The sequence below is a fragment of the Agelaius phoeniceus genome, chromosome 1 (genome assembly GCF_051311805.1).
Source record: "Agelaius phoeniceus isolate bAgePho1 chromosome 1, bAgePho1.hap1, whole genome shotgun sequence".
Lineage (NCBI taxonomy): Eukaryota > Metazoa > Chordata > Aves > Passeriformes > Icteridae > Agelaius > Agelaius phoeniceus.
In genome coordinates this window covers 114438655-114463443 of record NC_135265.1, presented here as the reverse complement: position 1 = coordinate 114463443, position 24789 = coordinate 114438655, and the positions used below count along the sequence as shown (strand labels likewise).

The 24789-nt window shown below is 39.0% G+C and overlaps 1 protein-coding gene across 1 annotated transcript in view; it reads left to right on the top strand.

Annotated features, from left to right (window-relative positions):
- Window positions 1-24789, top strand: part of ATP6V1H (ATPase H+ transporting V1 subunit H) — a 48463-nt gene continuing 23674 nt past the window's right edge. The window contains exons 1-9 of the mRNA XM_054635492.2: window positions 1-187; window positions 1514-1640; window positions 10029-10131; window positions 11539-11628; window positions 16760-16873; window positions 19554-19658; window positions 20753-20806; window positions 22974-23071; window positions 24510-24702. Of these exons, the coding sequence (XP_054491467.1) occupies window positions 1537-1640; window positions 10029-10131; window positions 11539-11628; window positions 16760-16873; window positions 19554-19658; window positions 20753-20806; window positions 22974-23071; window positions 24510-24702 (861 nt within the window). The 5' untranslated portion in view covers window positions 1-187; window positions 1514-1536. The remainder of the gene's footprint in view (window positions 188-1513; window positions 1641-10028; window positions 10132-11538; window positions 11629-16759; window positions 16874-19553; window positions 19659-20752; window positions 20807-22973; window positions 23072-24509; window positions 24703-24789) is intronic.

Genomic DNA, 24789 nt, shown 5'->3' with positions numbered 1-24789 from the left:
AGGCCGCCGTCGCGCTCACGTGAGCGGCGTCACATGACGGCGGCAGCGGCGGGGCCGGCGGGTGCGCGCTCTGCCCGGGCTGCCCAGGGCCGCCCGCGGCCTCCTCTGCTCTTCTTCCTCCCTTCATTCCCTCCCCGCTTCCTTCCCTCCGGCCCCGCACGGCCTCTGCCGCCGGCACCCCCCTGCGGTGAGTGGGAGCTGCCCCGGGCCCTGGCGCGGTGGGTGCCGGGGTCGGGCCGTGCCGCCTCACGGGCTCTGGCGGGCCCGGGGGCTGCGGAGGGCTCCGCAGGGCTCCGCAGGGCTCCGCGGCTGCCGCCAGGGTCCGGGTTCTGCCGGGCCCCTCGGTGAGCCGTGCCGGGAACGGCAGGACCGTGCCTGCTCTGTCCCAGGCGCTGCTTCTGCTGCTAAACTGCAGCTCCGAAGCCGCTGGTACCGACCCTGCCCGCGGGCAGTGTTTGAGTGGCTCTGGGTGGGTCAGAGGGCCTGGAAACCTTCCGTGGTCACTGAAGGACAGAGCGGTGCCGCCTGTGTGCGTGTCTGCTCACTAAAGTGGTTTCAAAGGGAGGGCATTTGTTCTTTTCTGTTTGCCCAGGATAGTTCCTAATTTTTTTTTTGTTTCTTTTGTTAGAACTGTATTCTCATTCAGTCATTAAGGCAGGCTGTGCTTGCGAGGGTTAGGCCTGAATGTGCCAGTTTGCTCTTGCTTATTCTGTAAGGGAGGCCAGAACAGTCCAGAAACGGGCTGTGTGGAGAGGCTGGGTACAGTTCAGGCTGTAAGGAATTCCAGCTCCAGCTGGATCTGGAGTCTCTGCCAACACACTTCTTGTTTTGGCATCAAAATCAGGTGGAGATTTAAACCATAAAGGAAGGGGGAAGAAGTGGTGAAGGTCACTATCTGTGGTAATGTACTATATCCTGATAAAGAGCTTCTGTTCACATTTATTTTTCAGTTTGCTTTCTGTACACTATTGATCTTGATTTTCTTGTTAAGTCTGTGTAGCATGGTTTTAATTTATATACTTGTGGGTTTTTTTCCTCCCTGAACTTGTAGTTTGCATGTTTCTAATGTCTAAATGCTTTTAGACCTGAAGTGAATCAGTCCTAAGCTGTGGGGGTGGGGAGGATATGCAATGAATTTTAACCCTGGAAAGAAGATTTGGAAAAAAGACAGGCTCTCTTATCTGTAGAGCTACTTGGATGATGCAGAAGAGCCACCTAATTCAAGTAACTTAATTTCATTGTTCAAGGATTCACAAGACTGGGAGTTATTTAGTAATGGTCTGTGTCTTTTATTTTAGTGAACTTATGATTGAGTGTGTAGGTTTGGCTTATTTTTGTTTCCAATAAGCCATGTTTTAAGTACTTTATAAAACTTGGATTTTTTCAGAAGCTAACTAGTACAGTGTTAAGGAATGGGGCACCTGGAAACAGATTTTTCTTTTCATTTCTTTAAAATACTGGACAAATACTCTGCTGTTTAATGAGAGGTCTCGAATCTGGTTTGCATTTCTAGGTACATTTTAATCATCAGTCAAGATGGATATCCGAGGTGCTGTAGATGCTGCTGTCCCAACAAACATCATTGCTGCCAAAGCTGCTGAAGTTCGGGCAAACAAAGTAAACTGGCAGTCATATCTCCAGTAAGTAAAACATTTCCACATTCTTTTCTCCTTTTAAGTGTTAGACTTTTTGAGATTTTAGGCTCCAGTGGAGCATTATGTTGCAGTGAAGAATGTTCTGTCTGCATGGAAGTAGTTGGAAAAAGTCTACATTAAATGGAAGTGGCTGTGGAAAATTTTCTTATGACTTATTACCAAAAGGGGAACTCTACTTGTATCAGCTGAATGTTGTAATAGCAAATGGTGTAGGTTTGCATAAATGTTTGGTAAAACTGTTTCTTTTCCTGATAATTCAAACACCAGTCTCAATTTCAGCCTTATTGGGTGACTGCTGAATTAAGAAGTGTTTACAGTAATAATTGTCTTAAGTGTAACTATGGTATGTCTATTGCTCAAGTGCTTTTTGTGGGAATACAAATTGTACTAGCAAAACTGGAGTGGTAGTCCAGGAAAATAAGCTGTACCTTAAGTAAAGGAACATTAATTCTGGAGGACAACTTAAGCAAGTGAATCGGGGAGTAGGCTGAAACAAATGCTTCAGTCTGGGGAGAGCTGTGCTGCTGTTCCAGGCAAGCTCAGAGTTTCCTTTTGCATGGATGTGATGGCACCAGGAGAAGCAAGAAGAGTATTTTCCTGAGAGGACGTAGAGACAAGCTGAGGAAAAGTTTTATGGGTGAAGTAGGAAATAGGGAGAAGAAACAGGCTTTGACTAGTCCTCTGTACTCTGAAGTGAAATGAAACATTCTTGCAGCCTGTTCCTTGTGACAGGAGAATGAGAAATATTGACAAAGTGTAAATTACTGTTTATAATAGCAAATTACTTTATAATTAATTGCTTTGTAACTAAAGTGGAAGAAATCTTCATAATTATAGAGCTACATACCATACTGATGATGCTTTCTGATTATCAACATTTTACCACTTTAAAAAATAGGGGTTTTTTTCAGATTGCTGTGGTATATATAAGCATGTCATATTTGCAATAACCTTGCAAAACTGTGCTCATGTAATCTGAGAAATGCTAACCCAGTGGAATCTTACTAATGACTACCTGCTTTGCCCTGTCCTGTGTATTTCAGACTTGCTTATTCCATTCATTTAATTGTATTATTCTTTTCTATGTGATTGTATATCTGCATGATAAATCTGCATAAAGGAACTGATCTTCTGAGAACTTTTTTTTTTTTGCTAGGCTATTCTTAAGATGGATCAGTTCCTGGTTGAGTTTGGTACTCTGTGGCTTTGCAGGCAAAAGAGAAAGGTTGGGGTGGTAACCTGGCAGTGGCAGCTCCCAAGCACTTCTCAAACAATTTAAGTGGCTTTTGCTGTTACTGTGTGCCCTTTTGTCTGTCTGATAGGAAGTGTGTCCCAAGGACATCTGGACAGCTGTTCCTGTGCTGTCCTAGTGGCAGTGAACAGCTGGTTTGCAGTTGCTTAGGATGAAAGTGGGAGTACAGTTGTTCACTGTTCATGGAAATGAATGAGATTCTTTCACTGCTTCTCTGGTGTTTCTATAGGGCTGGTGAGAAAAATTGGTTACTTTTGTGGGTATAGGAGATGGTTCTATTTGACAAGGAGTTGACTTTGTGTAGTATTATTTGTTTGGCTATGTGATCTGCTGTTAATAATTTTAATTTATTCTTGGAATTCTCTTTCTCTGGTGCAGTGTGTGAAACGGGGAGTTTAGTTTGTTAATCTGGCAGCAAATTTTTATATAACTTCTTTTGACCAGAGGGCAGGGTTCCTTTTTGGATTTTACCTACCTTTTTGTAGAATTTGACTTGGTTTTGTTCTGGAATCTATGAAGGAAGAATAAACTAGTTATTTGCTCTCTTGGAATTAGCTAGGTTTTGGAGGCTATTGTAGTGCATCTGGCTATGGTTTGTGTTCCTATGAGAGGATGAGTGAGACTTTTTGATGCTTGGTGTCCTTTGTCTGTCAATAACAGTGTGTCCTCTTCATTATTGCTCTGAAATAAATGTAATTTTTGTGTCTTGTATCTACTGAGAAACAAAGCCTGGCTGTCTGAATAAGTTGGCTTCAAGGATTGACTTAAATGGTGCCAGAGGGATTGTGGAGCTTCTTGAAGATAACTTCTTCTTTGGCTGAGGAGTTTCCTTATAATGAGTTATTGAAAAACATCTGCAGAACTTTTGGTGCTTCCAAAGGAAATAAACTCATACCTTGATTTGGACATGTCCTGTTTTTCAATGGACAGGTTTGGATGTGATGGTGTCTTTGAGGCTGAGCTTTAAGGGATTTCTTGGAAAGTCAGTCAGTGCAGTTATATTGATTCATTTCTGGAATGAAGTACATTATGAAATGAGTAGAAAGTACTTTCTTTGATGCAGCTGTTAGAGGCAGGTCAGAGTGGTTTGTTTTAGTCTGGTTCATGGAGAAGGAAAATGGGGTGCTTGAGAACTGACAGTTCTCTTTCTTTTGGGCTCCTTGTTCTGATTGTCTGTGCATTTACTGTGGTAAACTTGCATATAAATAAATATGAAGGAATTACTTCAACTCATCAGATGTTTTTAAATTAAAGGAAATATTTTTGTTTTCCCTAAGTTAACACATCAGCTCAGGTGTGACATGATTTTTGCTTCTTAAACATGATCTATGCTTCTTAAACTAGAGGCAGTAGTTATGTAGTTGTAGAAACTGTAGTTAGTACTTAGATAGTTGAAGTCAAAGAATTTCACAAGAAATTCTGATGAAGTGTTTTTTTCTCCTCTGCCTGTGGCAGTTGTATGTGTATAAAGGTGCTTTGAAGATTGCATCACTTGCAACAGCATTGGGCTAGGGTCACACAGAAGGGCATTCTGAAGTTCTTTTTTCCTCTCTCTGTTCTTCAGTGCAAAAGTAAAATGGCTTACTTGTAGCTGGTCAGACTTCAGTAGCCTGACTTTTCTTGTAGAGTCAGTTCAAGCTAAACATTAACTCACACAGTGTTTATTCCATCTCTGAAGGTTGTAACAGTAAACTAAATATCAAACTACACTAACACACAACTGCTGACTTCTGATGTTTTTCTGTATACTGTTAGATATGATAATTGTCTGTATTGCCAGCTTGCTTGTGTGTTCACTGCTCCTTACAAAATGAGGCTGTGGAAAAAGAAAATTTATTTTCTGGTGCTAAAATGTATCCTTTCTTTATGTTGGATTCCAGCTGGGGTCTGTGTCTGAGGGAGAAGAAAGTAACAAAACTTGTGGCAGTGGAAGGTGATGTGTAGGTCTGCCTGTGGAAGCTTTAGTTCGGTGGGGACTTTGCTGCCTTTGGATCTTGAGGCTGGTTGCAGTTCAGAGATGTGGGTGCCCTCCTCGAGTTAAAAAGACATTTGCTGTTTTGCTCTGTGTGGTTGCTTTCAGCATTTGCCTCAGGGTGTCAGAATGCCAGGGGAGGGTGTGTTGGCTTGCTTGAAGCAGGTTTGGGTTTGCTTTCTTAGGGTAGTAAATGAGTTCTGTGGAAAATTGAACATGTTTCAGAGTTCAACTTTCACCTTACTGCACTGTAGGTTTTCTAGATACACTGCATTTGACAATACTTTATATTTAATCAGATGAGATACTTGATGGCTAATTTGTACATGGTTTCCTGTGTGTTTTCAAATACTTCACGTGCATGTTTGTGAATTCTGATGCTAAAATATCTGTTCTATTTTCCTGGGGGTGGAAGAACCTTCTAAAGCAGGTTGAATATGTCAGATTTTAAAAGTCAGTCTTGTCTTAGAGGAAATATAGAAGTTTCCTAATTTGTAGTATATGGAGGATTTTCTTCTGTTTTATTTTGTGGTTTGTTTTTTTTTTTTTTCTCCTCAAATCTGGTTGAGTCTTGTAGAGTACTACTCTTGTAGAGTAGTCTGTTTTACTATTTTAATTTTGTAGTGCTAAAACTGTTGAGCAATTGGATACATTTAGTGTCTCTAGGTACATGCAAAGTACTGTAGATACCTGGATAAAAGAAATTATGCCTTGGTATGGTAGGCTCATATGAGCTTCATATTTGCTGCATATGTAGTCAATTTTTTTAATATAAAAAACCCAAAAGAAAGTAAAAACCAAACAAAAATACCATAACCTTCAGGGTGTCTTTTGCTAAATCATCCAAGCAAAAAAAAAAAAAAAGAAAAAGGAACAAGAGTTGATGGAGGAAATGCACAATGAAGAAGGAATCACAAGATTCTGAGTCATATTGAGTGACCAGGTGGATTTAAAAATGGTGGTTTTGCAAATACATGCTTTCTGAATCCTTGAGTTTCAGTTTTGTCTCCTCTAGCAAGTGCTCTCAAAGGCACCTCTTGGTATCCCAGGAACAGAGCCTTGAAAGGTGCTTACAGAGCTCCTGTCCTAAACCTGATATTCTCAGACAGGAGGAAAAAAAAAGGGGAAATTGACAAATTGACATGTTGAGATAAAGAGACTTTAATGGAACTGAAAAAGAAGAGGAAAAAAATAAGAAAAAAAATAATAAAGGGTTCATACCAGATCTGCAACACAGAACTGTACCAGCTACTGGGAAGGATATTAACTATTCCAGCTGAAACCAGGACACAGCTGAAGCTCAAAGTGACTTCCATCTTGGCAAAAGACTATAGACACATCCTGGAAAATTACAAGTTAAATGGCTGCTTGGAAGAGGGATGGAGGGAGGCTTTGGTTGCTTGTTTGTTAAAAGGTGCTGTGAAATTTCTGTTGCTTTGAAGAGGGGGTGAGGAAAATGTGTAATAGCATCATGGGACTCAGTATCAGCTGTCTGAGTCTGAAGCTGTTCTGCACTTTCTCATGATTTATGGTTGGTTTTTCTTAAACACCCCCCTGCCCCCCACCACACTGTTTAAGGTTTACTGTCTAATCAGTCATTTCAGTTTTTAAATGAGATGAATGGGAAGAGATGCATTTGAAATTACTAAAGCTATTAATCAGATGTATGAGTTCGTTGATAAAATATTAACAGCTTGTTTAAAAAGCTGTCAGATCCCTTGTAATGTTTGTATGGGTTGGAAGATGTATTTTTGAATGGTGCTAACAAAGTGATAAAGAATAAACTTTAATGTCTTTTTTTTCCTTTAACAGCAATATCAATCCCCACATCTTTTTTCTTTTTTTTTCCTGTAGCCTAATGTAGGATAAAAGCAAAAGCTTGAAAGCTTTTTTCCTTTGCAGCTGGCAGACCTCTTCTAATAGTTTGACTGTAAAGAAGTATCTCTCTTCATGGGCTGAGCTTTCTCCAACATTAAAGCTGAAAATTAAGGGTTCGTCTTAGGTCATCTTTGAAGTGTTTTGTAAATGGCAATATTCTTATAAACAAACAGCTTATCTGGTTACTTTTGTATCAGTATGATCCATGACTCCCTGGCTCGGTCAGCATTATTTGGAACAAAAGAGGCTTCTAGTTATGGGTCTTTAAATTCAGTATTTGTGGCAGATGAATTGTCCACCTCTTTCCATAACTATTTAAATCCACCCTTAATAGGCAAGAAAGAACATAGGTCAGTCTAAAAGGCATGATAGCAGCATGGTCATCGTTGGCCAATCACATATGATTCATCTATAATTATTCAAGTTTTTGCAGAAGTTGGGTGAGGGCTACCCTACCACTGTCTTTAGGAATCTTCCTTCTAGTAAATCTTGGTTGTCTTTCCTCAGTGCATATGAGGATATCTGTAACAAAGCAGCTGGAACATAGGAGTAGCACACATGGCACTGGACTACTTATGTTCTTTGCTGGACAGTAAATAAATAAAAGATGGCTCTGTGATGAGGCCATACTCAAGACAGACTCATTTAAGTAAGAGGAAAGAAAAAAACTCATTGTAGGTCTTACTTTTCTATTTCAAAAATCCAGGTGAGCCACTTGGGTAAAAAAAAAAGTGAACACTTCCTGAAAAGTTTGCAATGTAATCTCTAGTCATGGAACATCTGAAAACTGACCTTGAATATGGAAAAGATGGGTGAAGAGTCCATGCTACGTAGCTTTGCCAAGTGGAAGAGACGTTTCATTCAGTGGAAATATTAAAAGGAGATGAGTCTTGGAAATAACTGAAGCAGGAGTGTCTAATGCTTTCATCCCCTGTGACTGTGCATGATTTTCTTCTTTCCTGAAGCCCTCTTGGTATTGCCTAGTAAAGCTAGTCACCTATTAAAATCTTGGATATTTTTAGGACTACTTGATTTAAAATTACTTTTCTTACCTGAAGAGTACCTGATTGTGCTATTTTGACAAGTTTTTTTATTTCTTGTGATGTGAAGTTTTGTATTATAAAAAACTCCAGTAGTGTTCTGCAACTCTGTCTAACTCTTCAGCTGAGTCTACAGCTTTCTGAAATAGCACTGATGATGGCAGTAACCACTTGAATATTAAGTTGAAGAGAAGTTAAGTAGACATCTGTTATCTTAGAGGTGTCCACAACAGTTCACTATATCAAGCCCCCTTGCTATGTGTTTAGATGAACTTGCATGCATATCAGTTTTTAAACTCAAGATGGGATTAGTGAAAGCTAAAAATAAATTAGGAACCATGATCTCTGTTCTCCTTACAGTTTTCTTCAGTGCTTACAGCAAACTTAAAGTGACAATTAATTTTGTTTTTCAGCACTTATTTCTTGGTTGGATTAGTTTGTTACTCATGTTATGTATTATCATTTTGGCATAATGTGCTAGCTGTGTGTAATTCAGTTCTTATAACTGACATTGCATTCAGCCTCTGGAAGTTTAAAAATTATTTGGAGAATGCTGTTCAGAGGCGATGCATGGGGAAGACTTTTGAGAGATTATTCCACCATAATTTTTAAATTTTTTAACACGAGACCCTTTGCAGGAAGGAGCCCGTTACATTGTTGTGGGATATAGCATTGGTAAAGTGATATGGTTGATACTGTATCTCCTCTACCCTGCCCTCACAAGACCCTGCCTGAAATGCTGCATCCAGCTCTGGGGTCCTCAGCACAACTAAGACTTGGACCTGTTGGAGCAGGGCCACTAAGATGGTCAGAGGGCTGGAGCACATCTCCTGCAGAAACAGGCTGAGAGTTGGAGTAGTTTAGCCTGGAGAAGAGAAGGCTTTGGGGAGACCTTCCAGTACCTCAACAGTGCTTATGAAAAGGAGGGAGAGAGACTTTTTGTACAGGCATACAGTGGGCAAACAATGGGCAGTGGTTTTAAACTGAAACAGGGAAGGTTTAGATTAGATGTTAAGAAGGAATTCTTAACTGTCAGGTTGGTGAGGCAGTGGAACAGGTTGCCCAGAGAGTTGTGGCTGCTTTATCCTTGGAAGTGTTCAAGGCCAGGTTGGACTGGGCTCTTCAAGGTTGCTTCCAAACCAAACCATTTTATGATTCTGAGGTAGCTCAAGATGAAGGAAACAAAGTTTGTATGGTGGGTTGACATTGACAGGTTACTAGGTGTCCATCAGGACAGGACACACTCCATCAAAAGAGCAGGGGGAAAAAACCTAGCAAAAAGCTTGGGTTGAGGTGTGAAGACAGGGAGATCACTGACCACTTACTGTCGTGGGCAAAACAGGCTCTACTTGGTGAAATTAAATTCATTTATTGCTGATGAAATGGAGTAGGTTAATGAAAAATAGGAAAAAATCTAAGAACCACCTCCTACCCTCTCCCATCTTCTCAGGCTCAACTTGGTTTCAGCTTCTCTGCCTCCTTGCTTTGAGTAGTGTAGGGGAGTGGGATATGGAGGCTGTGGCCATTTTATAACACTCAATTCCTGCTGCTCCTTCCTTCTTACACTCTTCCCCTGCTGCATCCTGAGGTGTCCTACTCATGGGTTATGGTCATTCACAAACTCATCCAGCATGGATCCTTTCTGCAGATTCCAGTCTTCTAGGCATGTACTGCTCCAGGCCCTTGAGGTCACAGGTCCTGCAAGAAACCTGCATGAACTGCAGTTTCCTGTAAGGCACATCTGCCTGCTCCGGCATGGGTGTCCTCCATGGACTGCAGGTGGTTCTCTGCTCCCCCTAGGACCTCCATGGGCTGCAAGGGCACAGCTGCTTCACCATGGTCTTCACCACAGGCTGCAGGGGAATCTGTGCTCTGGCATGTGCATCACCTCCTCTCCCTTCTTTGTGCACTGGTCTGGCAGTCAGCAGAGTTGTTTCTTTCACATATCCTCAGTCCTGTCTCAGCTGCTGTTGCACAGCAGTTTTTACTCCTTAAATATGTTATCACAGAGGTGCTGCTGTCATTACTGAGTGGCTCAGGTTGGGTCAGTGGTGGGTCTGTCCTGGAGCTGGCTGGAACTGGCTCTGTCTGACACAGGGTCCACTTCTGGTGTCTTCTCATAGGAGCCATCCAAGCAGTCCCCTACTAACACAGCCTTGCCATGTGAACCCAGTACAGTTATTTTCAACTTACTGTTCGTGTTACTTACAGTTTAATGTTTTGTTTTTCAGAGGTCAGATGATTTCAGGTGAAGACTGTGAATTTATTCAGCGATTTGAACAGAAAAGAAATCCAGAAGAAAAACAGGAGTTGTTGCAATCAGAAGGCAATCAAGTAACTTTCTTTTAATGAAGTCTCTTTTGGGGAGGAAGGAAATATTCAAATCTACTCTTATTTTATTGTTCTTAACTGTATGCATACAGTTAAGATGTTCCAGAATAAATATAAAGCTTGCTATTGTGATTCTTTAATTTCTCCTTAGATATGGGTTGGATGTTATTTCGTTATTTTTAAAACCTACTAAATAATTGTTAAATATCATCTGCCTTTGACTCTGTCATGGGACTAACTAGCTCAAGTCTTCCCTCATCCTGGTTTACTTAATCATGCACACTTGTACTTGAGTCACTTCTTTTTTTTGAGATTTTTTTCTTTATAGTTTATTGATGACAGCTGCTACCAGTAAGATTGCTGCTTAGTTAGTTAAGCAATTATAATTAGTTAGAGCATGAAGTCCATTGACTGCTAAGGTGGATTCACTTGGATATGGGTGTCTCATGTCGTTTTAGGCATGGTAAGATATGAGTCCTTTGCATTGGACAGAGCTGATTCAGGCCCTTTGCCCATATGGAGACCAGGCAGGATGCCCAAAGACACTTAATTAATATTTGAATCAGTAGTATCTCAGCCTGAGGTTCTAGCACAGAATGTCAGACATCAAGAGGATTGGGAGAGGCAGAGAGGAAGGTGGAGTGTAGATGCTTTCAAAACACAAACATTTATGGCCATTTTTTCTACTTTAATTTTAGGCCGTTTGTTTTGGTTTTGTATTTCCCTTCTCTCCAAATTGTGGTGTGTTACTGTTATCTAATGGATCGTAGTTTGCATAGTAACAAAAACATGTGGTGTACTTTATATGTTACTACATAATTCCAATGTAGCAGTTCATTCAATTTTCTTTGTGGTTTAGCTGAATTTGGTGAAGGGGAGGAGGAAGTGTAAAAAGTAATGTTGTAACTATTTCAGCCTATTGCTGAAATTGTAACATTCTTCAAAGATGAACAAAGATTTTTCTACATACTTACTTTTCTTACTATATAGTAAGTGAATAGGGGAGTTACGTGTCTTCCTCCCTCCATTCAAACTGCTGAAACTTTTTTTGTGCTCTTAGTTGCTGTTCTGTCAGTTTACTTGATCTCACTACCATTAAAAGAAGGGTGCTGGGGGAGGCTTTTCTAATCTGACTTGCAACCAAGTATGTTGGTGACTTTCACTAGCAAGTACTTATTTAATTTGAAAGCCATAAAACAATTTGTAAAGGGTAGCAACCAGTGTGACAGGGAATTTTCTTTGTGAGATAATGTCAAATGTATTCATCTCTTACTGCAATTGAATAAGATGTTGGGATGCTCAATGCTTATGTAAGACTTAACTGTGAATTAATAAGATCCTGTTTTATATTATCAAAAGGAACAAAGACAATTGCTAATATTAATTTTAATGTCTCTTTTATTTTTCTAGTGTGCTAAAACATTTATAAACTTGATGACTCATATCTCCAAGGAACAGACTGTTCAGTACATTCTGACTATGGTTGATGATATGCTGCAAGTAGGTCAATAATCTGTATTATTTTTAAGTCTTTAAATGCATGCTTGAATGTTTCCTTAGTGTAATTCATGTATTTTCAGGTGTTTGTCATACTGTGTTAAAAATACTCTGCTAAATTTTCAGATCCTCTCTTCAGAGATTAAATGTTAGACCTAAAGTTATAAGGCTAACTTAGCTTGTAATATGTTCAAATTCGGGAAATAAAACAAACTTTTATGCTTGTCAGTTGGTTCCCAACTATGTTTAATTCAAAACTTGGTTGTTAAGGCTAGTGTTGCATAGTGGTTTCATTTCATGTGATCTTAATTTGCAGAATTTTTTCTAAATGCTTTTTACATTTGATATATCAGCTTATGTTTTGTTAGAATTGTCAGTGTTAGATTAATGGTAGATTTGGTGATCTTAAGGGTCTTTCCCAACCTAAACAATGCTAAAGTTCTGTGGCTTGTGACCTCAGCCCTTTCCTGTGGTATAGGGAGGATATGAAGTTGTTAAAGCTTTTCCTTTGAAGGTGTTAATTTGGCTACCCTCAGCAACAAGGTGTAGTTTCTGCAGCATAAGGTTTCCAACATAATTTAGGTTGTTTGGGACGTGTTCTGAAATTCTGGATGGTTTACTTATAAATGAGGAACTTTTAATTCAGTGTGACATACAGCTCTTTGTAGCTGTGGACAACAGTGCCTTATACGAGCAGGCTATTAAACTTGGTCTGAGACTGTTGAGCTGATTGGGATAACTCAAGAAGAGGCTTTACCCAATCAGATAATCCTGCTTTTATGTTTCCTTGCTCTGAAGTTGGCTAAGAGAAGGCATTTGGAGTGATGTAACAAGATGAGTTGAGTTATGTGAGGTTTTTTCCCTAGTATTCACATATACCATCTGTGTTTGATAGTTTCTCTTCTCCTGTTTTATGATATATTTGATCCCAGGTTTCAGTGACATGTGTTTAGTGCTGTTGGTTTAGAGTATTGCCCTAGGAGGTGAACCACATGAGTTCTAGTTCCTGCTGTGACTATTCAGTGTTACAACAGGCAAAGCTGAAAAGTGTGAACCTCTCCACAGTTTGTGTAACACGGGGACCATGATGTTCTTTCATGTGCCTGTCTGCACAATAGAGCCCTAAGTGAGTGCCCTGACATCTGGGCTAATAGGATAATAGCTTGTGGTGGTGGCAGCAATTTACTTATCTGTAGCTTGGTCACTTTTTCTCATGAAGTTTTACATTTTTTCAAGTGTGACACAAACGTTGAGAAGAAGAGAAGACCTCTGCATCTCAGAGAGAAGCACAGAGATGCTGTGTCCTCAGTATCATTCTTTGATTAGGACACTGGGTTGGGAATACCTTGTTTTGGTTTACCTATTGGATGACAAACTTTGGCTCAGTGTGTGAGAACTCTGCTTATTATGGCTACTTTTGTCAGGAATGGGTCTTGCTTTCTGTGCATCAGTGGCCAGAGAAGTCATCATTTCACTTGCCCTTTTCCAGAACTTGTGAGTGTTCGTAGGTCTTGTTTTGCTAATGTGCTTTGGCATTAACAGATGGCCTGCAGCTACAGTAGATGATAGCTGATGCTATCTCCTCTGCTGTGGAATTAATGCCCCACAGGTAATGCTTTCACTGGCCCACTTTTGAACAGATGAAATAGTTCTAGGTAGTCACAGAAAGCAGTTTTGAGTAATCTCTCTTTTGCTGTATTGTTTCTGTCATAGGTGGTTAGATGTATGTGTCTTCTTGACTTTATGATATGGCTGCATTTTGGGCCTTACCCTGTCCCAGAAGCAGCATGGATGGAATTCTTAATGTTAAATGTAATGGCTTTAAATTATTCAGCCCTTATAGTGATAAGGCAGAATAGAGATACTGGTGCACACTACATATTTGCTTTTGTTTTTGGAATTTAATGCCTTTTTCACCTTAGAAATTCTGCTTCAGTATCTGAAAGGCTGTACTGACTTCTGCAATGCTGTGTGTGATTGCATTATTCAGGGATTCAGGGATGCTGGCATAGAAGGCTAGTGTGAAGGCAACCACATGGCATTATCTCAGAGTTTCCTAACTTGTGACAACTCCACTCTGCAAGGCTGAAACAGGACTTCTGTTTTGTTTTGATCATGTTCATACAGCCAGTGGTGCCTTATGGCACATTTTCAAGGTGTAGGATTCTTGTCAGAAAGCTGCATATTGGCCAATAATGGTGTGACTGTGAGTTTAGGGCAGGGTCTCTGCAGACTGCTTGGACACAGGAACTCACAGTATCATAGAATCATAGAATGGTTTGGGTTAGAAGGGTACCTTGAAGATATCTGATTCCAGCCCCCTTGCTGTGGTTATGGACACCTTCAGCTAGACCAGGTTGCTCAAAATCCCATCCAACCTGTTCTTGAAGACCTCCACGGATGGAGCATCCCCAGCTTCTCTGTGCAACCTGTTCCAGTGCCTCACAATCTTTCCCTAATACCTAAACCTACTCCCAGTTTGAAGCATTCCCCCTTGTCCTGTCAGTACATGCTCATGTAAATAGTCTTGCCCCATTTTTCTTGTGGTGGATATGAAGTCTCCAGTCTTTGCCTGACTCGTCTTAATTCAGTATATTCAAAGATTTTAAGCAAGAAATTGTTCAAGGACATGGCCTTGACTCCCAGTAAAATTTGCCTTGAGAAAGTATGTTTGCTGCAGTTTCATGAGGTGAACAAATAATATTTGAAGCTGCTTTTGACAGCTGGAACTTTTAAAAACTATCGCAGGTAGCAGAATTCAGCTTTTGTCTGATAATAACTGACTGTGGTGCTTCTATTATCTTTCTGTGCTTTGCTTGTGAAGTGGTAAAAATTATGTCAACTGTGTTTTGAGCTCACCAAAAGCTTACTTGGGTGTCTAGGATCGTTCCAGCAGTTCTACTTACTGATTTGATGACCTTTCTAAGAAAGATTTATTTTGAACAGTGGCAAACATGAAATTAGTGTTGTGTTTACCATATAAGATTATCACCCTTCTGCTTACTTCAGAAGGTGGAAAGTGTTAGCATATTGCCATCCTTGAGGAAACATTTCTTACTCTCTTTATCTGATAAATTCTTGAAACAATTTCTTTGGATTAGTGACCTAATCACACTACACAGTCTGTTACTTATGAAATCTTTAAGAACCTACACTCTAGTTGGTGCAGGTAGCAGTATCACCCGAACTTCATTATGCTTCTTCAGAAATGACAGCTGCTAAATTATTCAATTGTTGATGTGAGAGCTTCAGAATTTTCTTTTCATCAGTGTAGTCAGTAGCTTCCTTGGAAGGTGCAACACTACATATTTCAGGGCTGCGGGGAGTTTTCCACTCCTTCCCTTCTGTCTTGATCCTGCACCTTAATAGCAAACCAGACAAGTCTTCTGACTGACAGCATATTGAAATTATTTCAGCATTTCTGCTTCCAGACTTGTCTGTCTCCTCCTTAGTTATGTTGTAAACTGAGCTCATTGATCTGGTAAGTTTTGATCTTTCTTAGCTAGACTGTTTAACACATTCAGATGCTAACAGTGATTTATTTGATCGAGCTGCCATTTCTCATTAAGTGAGCCCTCACAGAGTAAAAACTCTTCACCAAAGGCTCTGTGTCCCTGAGATCTTATTTTTGTTTATTTCATAGTTTGTACAACAAATTTTGAGAACATTTCTGGGTGCATTTTTATGTGTAGAGAGTGGATCACTGTCGGGATTATAACTGGCAGATAACTGGTGCCGTCTGAGCTTCCCCAGCCAGTGATCAGGGCAGCAATTTGCAGCCTGTGTGGTGCAATACTGCTGTAGTTCAACCCCAGCTGGCAGCTGAGCACCACACAGCCACTCACTCACTCCTGCAGCAGGGGGATGGGGAAGAGAATCAGAAGAGTAAAAGTGAGAAAACTTGTGTTTTCAGGTAAGGACAGTTACTTTTAAGGAAGGGTTGGTTGCAGCTCTAAGGCTTAGTAAGATGCCACTGTTTGAATCATGGATACATTCAAGTCGTCTTGTGCTTAATGGATCATATCCCAACAAGGAGGCTTGCCTAGCTGGTTCTTCATCCCTAGATTTTATAACAGGGTGCAGAATTGAATGGAGAAAAGCTTTTCTAGCTAGGGGAGTTTGAAAATTAAAATGTCTGCACAGTGGAGACTGAGATACTGTCCTTTTGTGAGTTTCTCATTTGCCTTCCTTCATAGTAGTTGTGTCCTTGGTGGAAGTAGTTTGACTTCAGTGAGGAAACATCTCTTCAGAAGGAAAGCTTCCAATCCACCAGGACACCTGGCTGGAATGCATATGGAAATGCTGGAGGAAAAGCAAGAATTCAAATGTGAGATTTTTTTGGGACTGTCTGTCTTTATTCTAGGCTATTAAAAAACAGCAGAGCTTTTCTTTCTCCTTCATGATTGTATGGCCTGTTCTCTGGCCTGCTGTAAAGAGAACTGTAATAGCTGCTTTGCATAGTGATTATTAGGGGAAATACTTAAAGAGGCTGTGCCCAGGCTCAGGTAATTGTGGTCTCTGTGGCTCAGGGTTGGAGCCCCGGAGAACAGACTTTTGGTGGCAGTGTCCTCTTATAGATATGCAGGTTGCCTGACATAAGTGCTGAATTAGCTGCAGCCTGATCTAGGAGAGAAGAGCTCATTTCCCATTGAGAGGAATGGAAAGGCTCATTTTTACCCCTAAGGTTCCACTTGTAGAAGTTGAACAAAAGGCTCTTGTGTGGAAGTAGCAGTACATTGAAAACTTTGTTTGGACTTTAATCAAGCATAATTGGTTAGATGAAGGGTAGTGTCATTCTTAAAAAATGACAGGATTTATCTTGTTTCTCATTTGCCTCACTCCACTTGCATGTTCAGAAGAATATGTGGTTTGCTCAAGCAGGTGTTGCAGTGCTGGGATACAACTAAGGCTTCAAGGTTTGTTTCTTCCACCCCAAATCTCCAATCTTACTGTTAAAATGCTGAAATGAGCAGTATCCACAAGAAATTTTTCAGTCTAACTGAAAAATTTCTGTGGGGTCTTACAAGCCAGGATACACTCTGATAATCTATGCTAACATACCAAGGAGCAAATAGCTGTTTTATGTCAAATGCTTTTACAAATCTGTCATCTTTTCCTTTCTCAATTTTTACAGGAAAATCATCAGCGTGTTTGCATCTTCTTTGATTATGCAAAACGTGGTAAAAACACTGCATGGTCCTATTTTCTGCCAATGTTGAATCGACAAGATCTCTTCACTGTGCATATGGTAAGTTTTAAATGAACCTGTCTCTGAAGATGGTAGAGAAAAATGCTGGTTCTCTTTTTCTTCAGGAGATTTTGGAATTTGAAACTAAGCTTCTGCCTGGACTGCAAAGTTTTCTTCTTGCAGTCTAGACGAGTCATTCTTAACATAACTTCATCTAACCACATTTTAAAAAGCAAAGTTACCTTGTTAATTGGAATTGTTTTATTTCTGGGAGATTAGGGCAGGTTTTAAAAATTCGGAAAAGCAGGCACTTTAGAACAATAAGTACAATAAAACATGCCTGAAAATCTTTTATCACAGCTGCCATTCAATGCTGTACAAATATTAGAATTTAAATTCTCATCTTATGCAAAGGAAATATCTTTACCTCAATGAACCTTATTTTGTCATATGCTCAGTTTATCAGCTGACTCACTGGAAGTGTAGAGTGAGAAACAGAGAAGTGCTTGATGTTGTTCAAGTGCTGCTCAGCAGCAGCTAAAACATTGACACATTACCAGCACTGTTTTGGACACCAGTCTAAACCACAGCATCATATGGACTACTATGAAGAGAATTAAGTCCATCCCAACCAAACCCACAGCCATGTGCAGTGTATTGTTTCTGCTATGCTTTGACTGCTACTACTGTTTGCTGCTTCTGTATATGGAGTAGCTTTTCTGGAATTTAAATATTCTTCTGTTGTCAGTGGTGAGAACCGGATATTTCATCTCAGCAGATTTTTTTTTTTCTTGTAGGCCAAAAATACATTTTTATTACTGTAAATTCCTAGTGGAGACCACAGTTTCCAACAGTTAAACTTACATTATGGCTTGAGGAAGAGAAGACTGCACAACTATGAATTTTTCTGCACTGCATATGTTTGTGCTGGAATGATATGGTAGAGTCAAATCAGAGACAAACTAGAAACTCACTACCTGGTCTGCATTAGGCTGTGGGGGCAGAACTGGTGCAAGGATTACAGGACACTGAGCAAGCCATGCTGTTTGCCTTGGGGTGTGGCCAGTGCAACTGTGTTTGGGGCTGTACTGCCACTTGAACAGTGAGCTGGCTTGTTCTCAAGAAAAATGTCAGGCTTGATTTGTTTATTTATTTAATCAGGTTGACTGCATGGATATGAATCAGTTTTCTTGATGTAGCTGAGGGAGGAGGTGGCTGGGGTTCTTTATTGGCCAATGCAGTTTGTTTTGTGATTTTTTTGGTGGTAGTGCTACTGAAGACCCATCCTGCAAAACTGCAGTTTGAACAGTCAGACAATGCTGACTGCCCAAATAGGCAGGTAAAGCATAATTTTTAGACCCTTGCAGTGCAAACTATTTGGTCTCCCTGGAATGGTGTTTTTTAAACATATGGTATAGAAATTTTGATGGTCAGCATTTGTCTACTCAGATTTGTGTTATTCAGATATTGTATTCTTTAGGTACTGCAAAAATGTACAAATAACTTGACAAGACACAGAGAATCTTATGTGAAGAGAATCCACTTAAAGTGGACACTATTTAAATTTCCTGCCTTATTACACCTTTTAGTACAGTGCATGTTTTTTTTAAAGCACATGAATGGTTTTAAACACAAATTTTAGGATTGTGTGATTTTTGTTGGGTTTATTTTATTTTTCTCCTTACTATGCACTCTGGAAGATTTTTGATGCCACATCATTTCATCTGATGAGACAGATAAAAAAACTCATCCTCTGTGTAGGCTCAGATTCTGCTAAACATAAATGGTCTCTCATTCAGGGGCCAGGTAGCAGTTTTAACTCAGAAGAATTGTTGACTAGAGAGCTAATATCTTGTGTTTTAAAGCTGGAGGGATTTTTTAGGGTGACTTACTTGCATTAAGAAGGGGATCTGACACATTTTAATGTAGCAATTATTGTTCCAGACTCGCACTTGTAATCCCTCTACAATCAGTGGAGGTGGTGCTGCACATGTGAATGCAGTACAGTGGAAAGGTGGCTGGAATAGTGTCCTCACTGCATCATGGAACTGTCTGCATGCAAATGAGCCCCTGCTTCAGTAATTTCTTGGTTACACTGTCTCTTTAGATGTAAGCTGGCTTAAATGCTTTTGCAAATTAACTGCAGGCTGCAGTGTAGATTTACTTCAAATATAATTTGGAAAGTCTGATGTAGAAATATACTCTTGTTTAAGTATTCTTAATGCCATAGGCATAATGAAAATTCTTAACCTGACCACATTTTTACTCCCCAACTTCATTCTTAAATTGTACCTTCCATTTTACTTTTCTGCTCTTCTTTTTCTGGGCATGAAACGTCTCCCTTCTTGAAGATGACTTCCTTCAGTTTAAGTACAAAAAAACTTCAATACCATGTTACCATTTGTACTGGCATATGCCATAGTTGCTTAAATCAAACCTGCATGTGTTAGGCCACCCAGTGTCTTGCTTTTGATTGATTTCTGACTCTAGTAGTGTCCTACAGCAGTATCCCATTGACAGCTTCCCTCCATCTCCTTCTGAGTTCTTTACTGGTGCCTTGTGAACTTCAACAGCTGCAGGTAAATGATAACAGGCACAAAGAGTCCCCTACATAGAAAACAGGTAGATTTCTGTAAGGGGCTAACTTGTTTCTAAAACTGGTTTCTGAAGTTTACAGAACTTCTCACTGAATTCTGAAATTGCTGTCTTTGAATAATTGGTTTATTGCATTATTTTTCAGGCAGCAAGAATTATTGCCAAACTGGCTGCTTGGGGGAGGGAGCTTATGGAAGGCAGTGACTTGAATTACTATTTCAACTGGATTAAAACTCAGCTTAGTTCACAGGTAAAAAGCTGCTTTTGTTTAAACTTTATAGTAACTTTGGAAACTTTCTAAATAATATGAATGTATAAATGTGCAAACAAGAGGTATATTTTTGGTTTTGTTTTTTTTAAATGATATTTTACTTTGTCATTTTTAAAACTAAGTGTTCTTTATTCAAGCACTTACTTTTTAACTTAGTATTTTAAGTGTTTTACTCCAGTCCTTGAAATGTAAACTAATAATAAATATTTTTGCCTTTTCTGTTGGTTACCACTGTCTTTTTTCTTCTGTACACTGAGAAAATATGAGATGAGAGTTTGTTGTCTTGCCTCTACTATTTTGGTTATCAGAGTTTTTTGCTGGGAAGAAAAGTAACATGGCAGCAGAAATTGAATATCAAAACCAGTTTACTGTAGTACAAAGCCTTTACTTTTAGTCCTGTATCTTGAAACTGAATAAATTCCAAGTTACTTGGACAGTATTTTTATAGTATTGGCTCCATTTGAACCATAAACTTCAGGCTTGTCCTTCAAAGATGAATCATTCTCCTTTGCATTAATTTCTGGACATTTTTCCTTCAAGACACAGTGATTTGTCACTCATTCCTCTTAGTGCTGTAGTAGAAGGGGATTCTGGAGAGCCAAGAAATATTCAGTAGATTTATTAATGGTATATTTTTCATAAATATAAATTCCTTTTTAATAAGCCTAGTTTAGAAACCTGGGCTTATTAAAAAGGAATTTTATTTATTCCCTCTGGAGGGAGAATCTTAAAGTTGGAATTTCCTTCAGAAAGATGCAAGAGTACAATTAGCAAATTCTAAGATAAATAAATGTCTTGAATAAATCCACACTTAAATAATTAAAAATGTTGATGTACCAGATCAGTTCCAAGCACCTTCTTCTAGACATGAGGTGTGTGTGGGAAATAAATACAATATATTACAGTAATATATTGAGCAGGAAAAATATCTAATAGATTCTAAATTTTTTTTAATGCCTAGAAAGATTGGAGAACTGAAAGAAACTTGGTAACAGCTGTTCCTTAAGGGTGAAGAGTGTCTGATTTTAAACTTTGATTTTGAACTCTGATTTTAAACTTTTTTTTTTTCCTAGAAACTACGTGGTACAGGGGGTTCTGTGGATTCAGGAGCAGTCTCCACAAGTGATGTGAGTATATCTTTGAAATCTGTCAATCTGCTATTTTGGGCAGGTGATGTTCACTCCTCGGATTAAGGTGCAGATCTCTTCTGGTGCCAGTGATAAGAAGTACTTGGAATCAGAACTGTACAGCAGAGTGCCAGGTGATGGCGCCAAGAAACAAAAGTATTTTTAAGCACTTCATTTCACATAGAATATTGGCAGTCGAAGTGTATATTTTACAAGTTAGTCTGTCTTGTTAAATCTGTTGATGTATCTAGGATTTTCTTTGTTAAAACTTGAAAAAATTATGTAAAATTAATTTAATATTCAAACAGTTTTAAGTCCCTGACTTGGTAATCTTAGAGGTCTTTTCCAGCCCAAATGATTCTGTGATTCAGTATTGTCTGTTTACCACTGTTGGACTTGTAGAAGAAACCTGAAACCGAGAAGCTTTTGGCTGTTGTGCTGTGCAGAACTCAGAAAAGGGCACATCAGATATTAAAGCTGATATTGCCCATAAACCACTGTAGCATGAAATTGCAGGAGTGCTTTCAAAGCTGTAAGCTTTTCATATCTGAATAGCTTGAATTCAGAGGGAAACAGATTGTCCTTTTTGCATCAACATTTTTTAAATACTGAATTTCATGTAGCTGTAAAAGCTGCTGAGCTTTTACAGAGATTAACTGTGGCAGTATAACAAATGCAAGTGATCATCCTGACTGGATTTTTCTGTGGTGCTGTGGCATGATGAGGCAGTTTATCGTAGTTCTCAAATATGGAGTAGAATTCAGTTTGGTCTTTTGTTTGTTTTGCAGCCTGAAAGTGGTCACAGTTTCTCAGAAGATTTAACTTGGGATTTGTTGTTCTTCAAAGTGTAGTCATGGCTTTAAAGTGTTAGCTTCCTGTAGAGGAGAAACCTCCTCTACACGTGGAGGTCTTTAAAGGTTTTTTCTACTTTAAGCCCATCTGGGGTTTGAAGTAGAAAATATGCCAGACTGTTGTTCATGACTATGGGTAGGGCATAAAACAATGGCCTGAGCATATAAGTTGAAGTATTTCAGTATTTCAGTATTTCATGTGCAGATCTGTGTTCCATAGTGTTAGGACTGACAGTCCTCTGTCACACAGCCATAAAAGAATATATAGTTCTGCAGCACACAGCAGCACTTACTGTGAAGCCATGAGCTCTTCTGATGTGCTCAGAAATCATTATTCATTGCACTGTGGCACTGCATGGATGTACTGTGCTATGGCAGGGACCCAGAGCAGCAGAGTGCAAATATGTTTTAGATAATTAAAGTGGGTAAGTATTGTCTTAACTTCGTTAGTGTTCGGATTTCAGATCTAGCTTATGCAGGATTTTCAAGCAGATCCTGGCTAATTTCAGAGTAAATTAGAGATGCAGTTGTAGCATTTTATACAGGAAATGAGAACTGGAATCTTATTACGAAATTTCAATTATAATGGTGTTGGAAGACAATGCTTTTATGACAGACTCTTTTTAAAGAAAACTCCAAATTCAATGGGTTGGTGATCCAGATAAATTAATGCATTATTTGGAGTGGGAGAGCTGTCTGTGTGTTTGTAGCTGTTTTATTTTCATGGAGTGTGAAAATGAACATTTTCACAGGGAAATTGATCTTCTAGATGATTTGAGCCCAGATGCACTGACTTAGCTTTTACATAAAGGACTTAAATGTCTCATGAGAGACACAGAATGAGTTACTCTTTATTTTCAATTCTGTTTATTGCCTCCTTTCTTTTCATATGTGATTGCCTAACTTCTTTACTTCATTAAATGTTTGAAAGGTTTGAATTTGTATTATGTGAGTGAGCTACTGTGAGAATTTCAAGGAAAAGGCTTATAGGGAGGAAAAAAGCAAACAAGATTTTATCAGTGGCATATCTGATTAATGTATGATTAGAATTAGTGAAGGTAATGCTGACAATTGAGTAAGAAGAGAGAAAAACATGCTCTGGCAACTTTATTCAAACAGAAGACAGCTTTCATTCATAGATACTGAAGTAAGGCATGTTCAAATATTCTGATAATGTAAAGTGGTATTGCTTGCATAACACTTCTTTAATATTCAGAACTGTCTCCTTTTATGCCAGTAAAGCCTAATTAAGGAAACTGTACTTCAACTCTTACTACCTGACTCTTCTGGTAAGAAGTGCTGTTCTTTTCACCCAGAGTTCCCAGTACGTACAATGTGTTGCTGGATGTCTGCAGCTGATGCTCAGGGTCAATGAATACCGCTTTGCATGGGTAGAAGCAGATGGAGTAAATTGGTGAGCACCTATTTCAATTTATATGGATATACGTGCACTTAGTAGTGTTTTCCCCAGTGATCTTTCATTGGAATAGAACTCTCTTGTAATAGACAGCTGTTCTGTTTGCCTACAAAAGAGATTTGTTTTCAGACATTAACAGAGTCAAATAAACAAATGGAACTTGCACTGTTGAGGCATTGGTGCAACTTCTCTGTTCAAGAAGAACTGCTTAAGTATGTATCTGAACAGGAATATAACCATTTGTTTTCAGCTGAAGATGTTATGTTTATTTTTTAGTAGAACAAGGACTAACAAAATGAGTTTCTGCTCATCATCCTAGTCTTTGAGTTTGGAATTGTTCTGTCTGAAAATATTAGTGAAAGGAGAAACATTTTCTAGAGCTAAGAGTAATTTTTTCCACATATGGCTTCAAGTAGGTCACTCTTTTATCCAATTCTCCTAATAAATAGCTTTGCATTAGGCTAGGATTTCAGCACTAATCTTATTTAAAAATTGCTTGCCTATAAATAATTTTTCTGCCATCTGTGCCTCTACTGGGGATGGTTGATACATAATTTCCACTTAATGAAAAATATCCCTTTACACTGAAATGGAGAAAAGTCAAAATTCTTAGTGAAGTAAAATTTCAGGTGATGTTCCTGTGTGTCAAGGTGACACTGCTGAAATCAAGGAAGCTTTTTAATCAAGTATTAAAGCATTACAATAAGCCTGTGTTTCACCATGTTTGAACTGGTATTAAACTTGTTAAGAATGATTTTGAATGTAGATTGTTTTTTAAATTCTAAATTGAGTTATGTATTTCAAAATTGACCTGTAAATTGCTTATTAAATTTTCAAAACTTCAGCTGAGCAAACCTGCTGCATGATGTCTTCCTGAAGATCTTGTGGTGCTATTATTTTTCTAGCAGTACTTTGTATATTTGTATCTATGAGACACTTTCTGAGAACTTGCTGTTAAATAATGAATACTTCAGCTCATTTCAGACACTCCTGTGGACAAGTGCAATTAAGGAAAGAGGTTCAATTTGTGTAGATTTTGTTCAATTTATTTCTTCTTAAGTCTGAAGGAGTAGTTGAGATTTCTCTGTTTCTTCCAGAATGTCAAATAATGCTTTAAACATACCAGTAGAAAACCTGTCTTGGTTAACCAGAAGATGGATACAGTACCACATCAGTTCAAATGTAAAAAGCTGCTTTATGGCTTTAAGGCTAATGTGAAAAAAACCATCTCTTTAAAAGATGGCTTTCTGAACAAGCTGCTTATACAATGATAAATAGTGATGCAGGTTACTGTGAAATGTGTGTTGTATGCTCATCCTCAGCAGCTCTTTCCAATAAGTTTGTGTTACCATTTCTTTTAACATTTCAGATTGGAGCAATGCAACCTATGTAGTCATTATTTAAAAACTAAATGTGCACTATGTCAATTTTTTAGCATCATGGGTGTCTTGAGCAACAAATGCGGTTTTCAGCTGCAGTATCAGATGATTTTCTGTGTGTGGCTGCTGGCATTTAGCCCTCAAATGTGTGAATATCTTCGTCGGTACAATATTGTCCCCGTGCTGTCGGATATTCTTCAGGAATCTGTCAAAGAGAAAGTAACCAGGATCATCCTCGCAGCATTTCGGGTGAGTACCTGTTGACTGCAGTCATGCTGTGCTTCTCCTGCAGATTCCTAGGTCTCAAATGTTCCTGATGAACAGTTATTTCTGCTG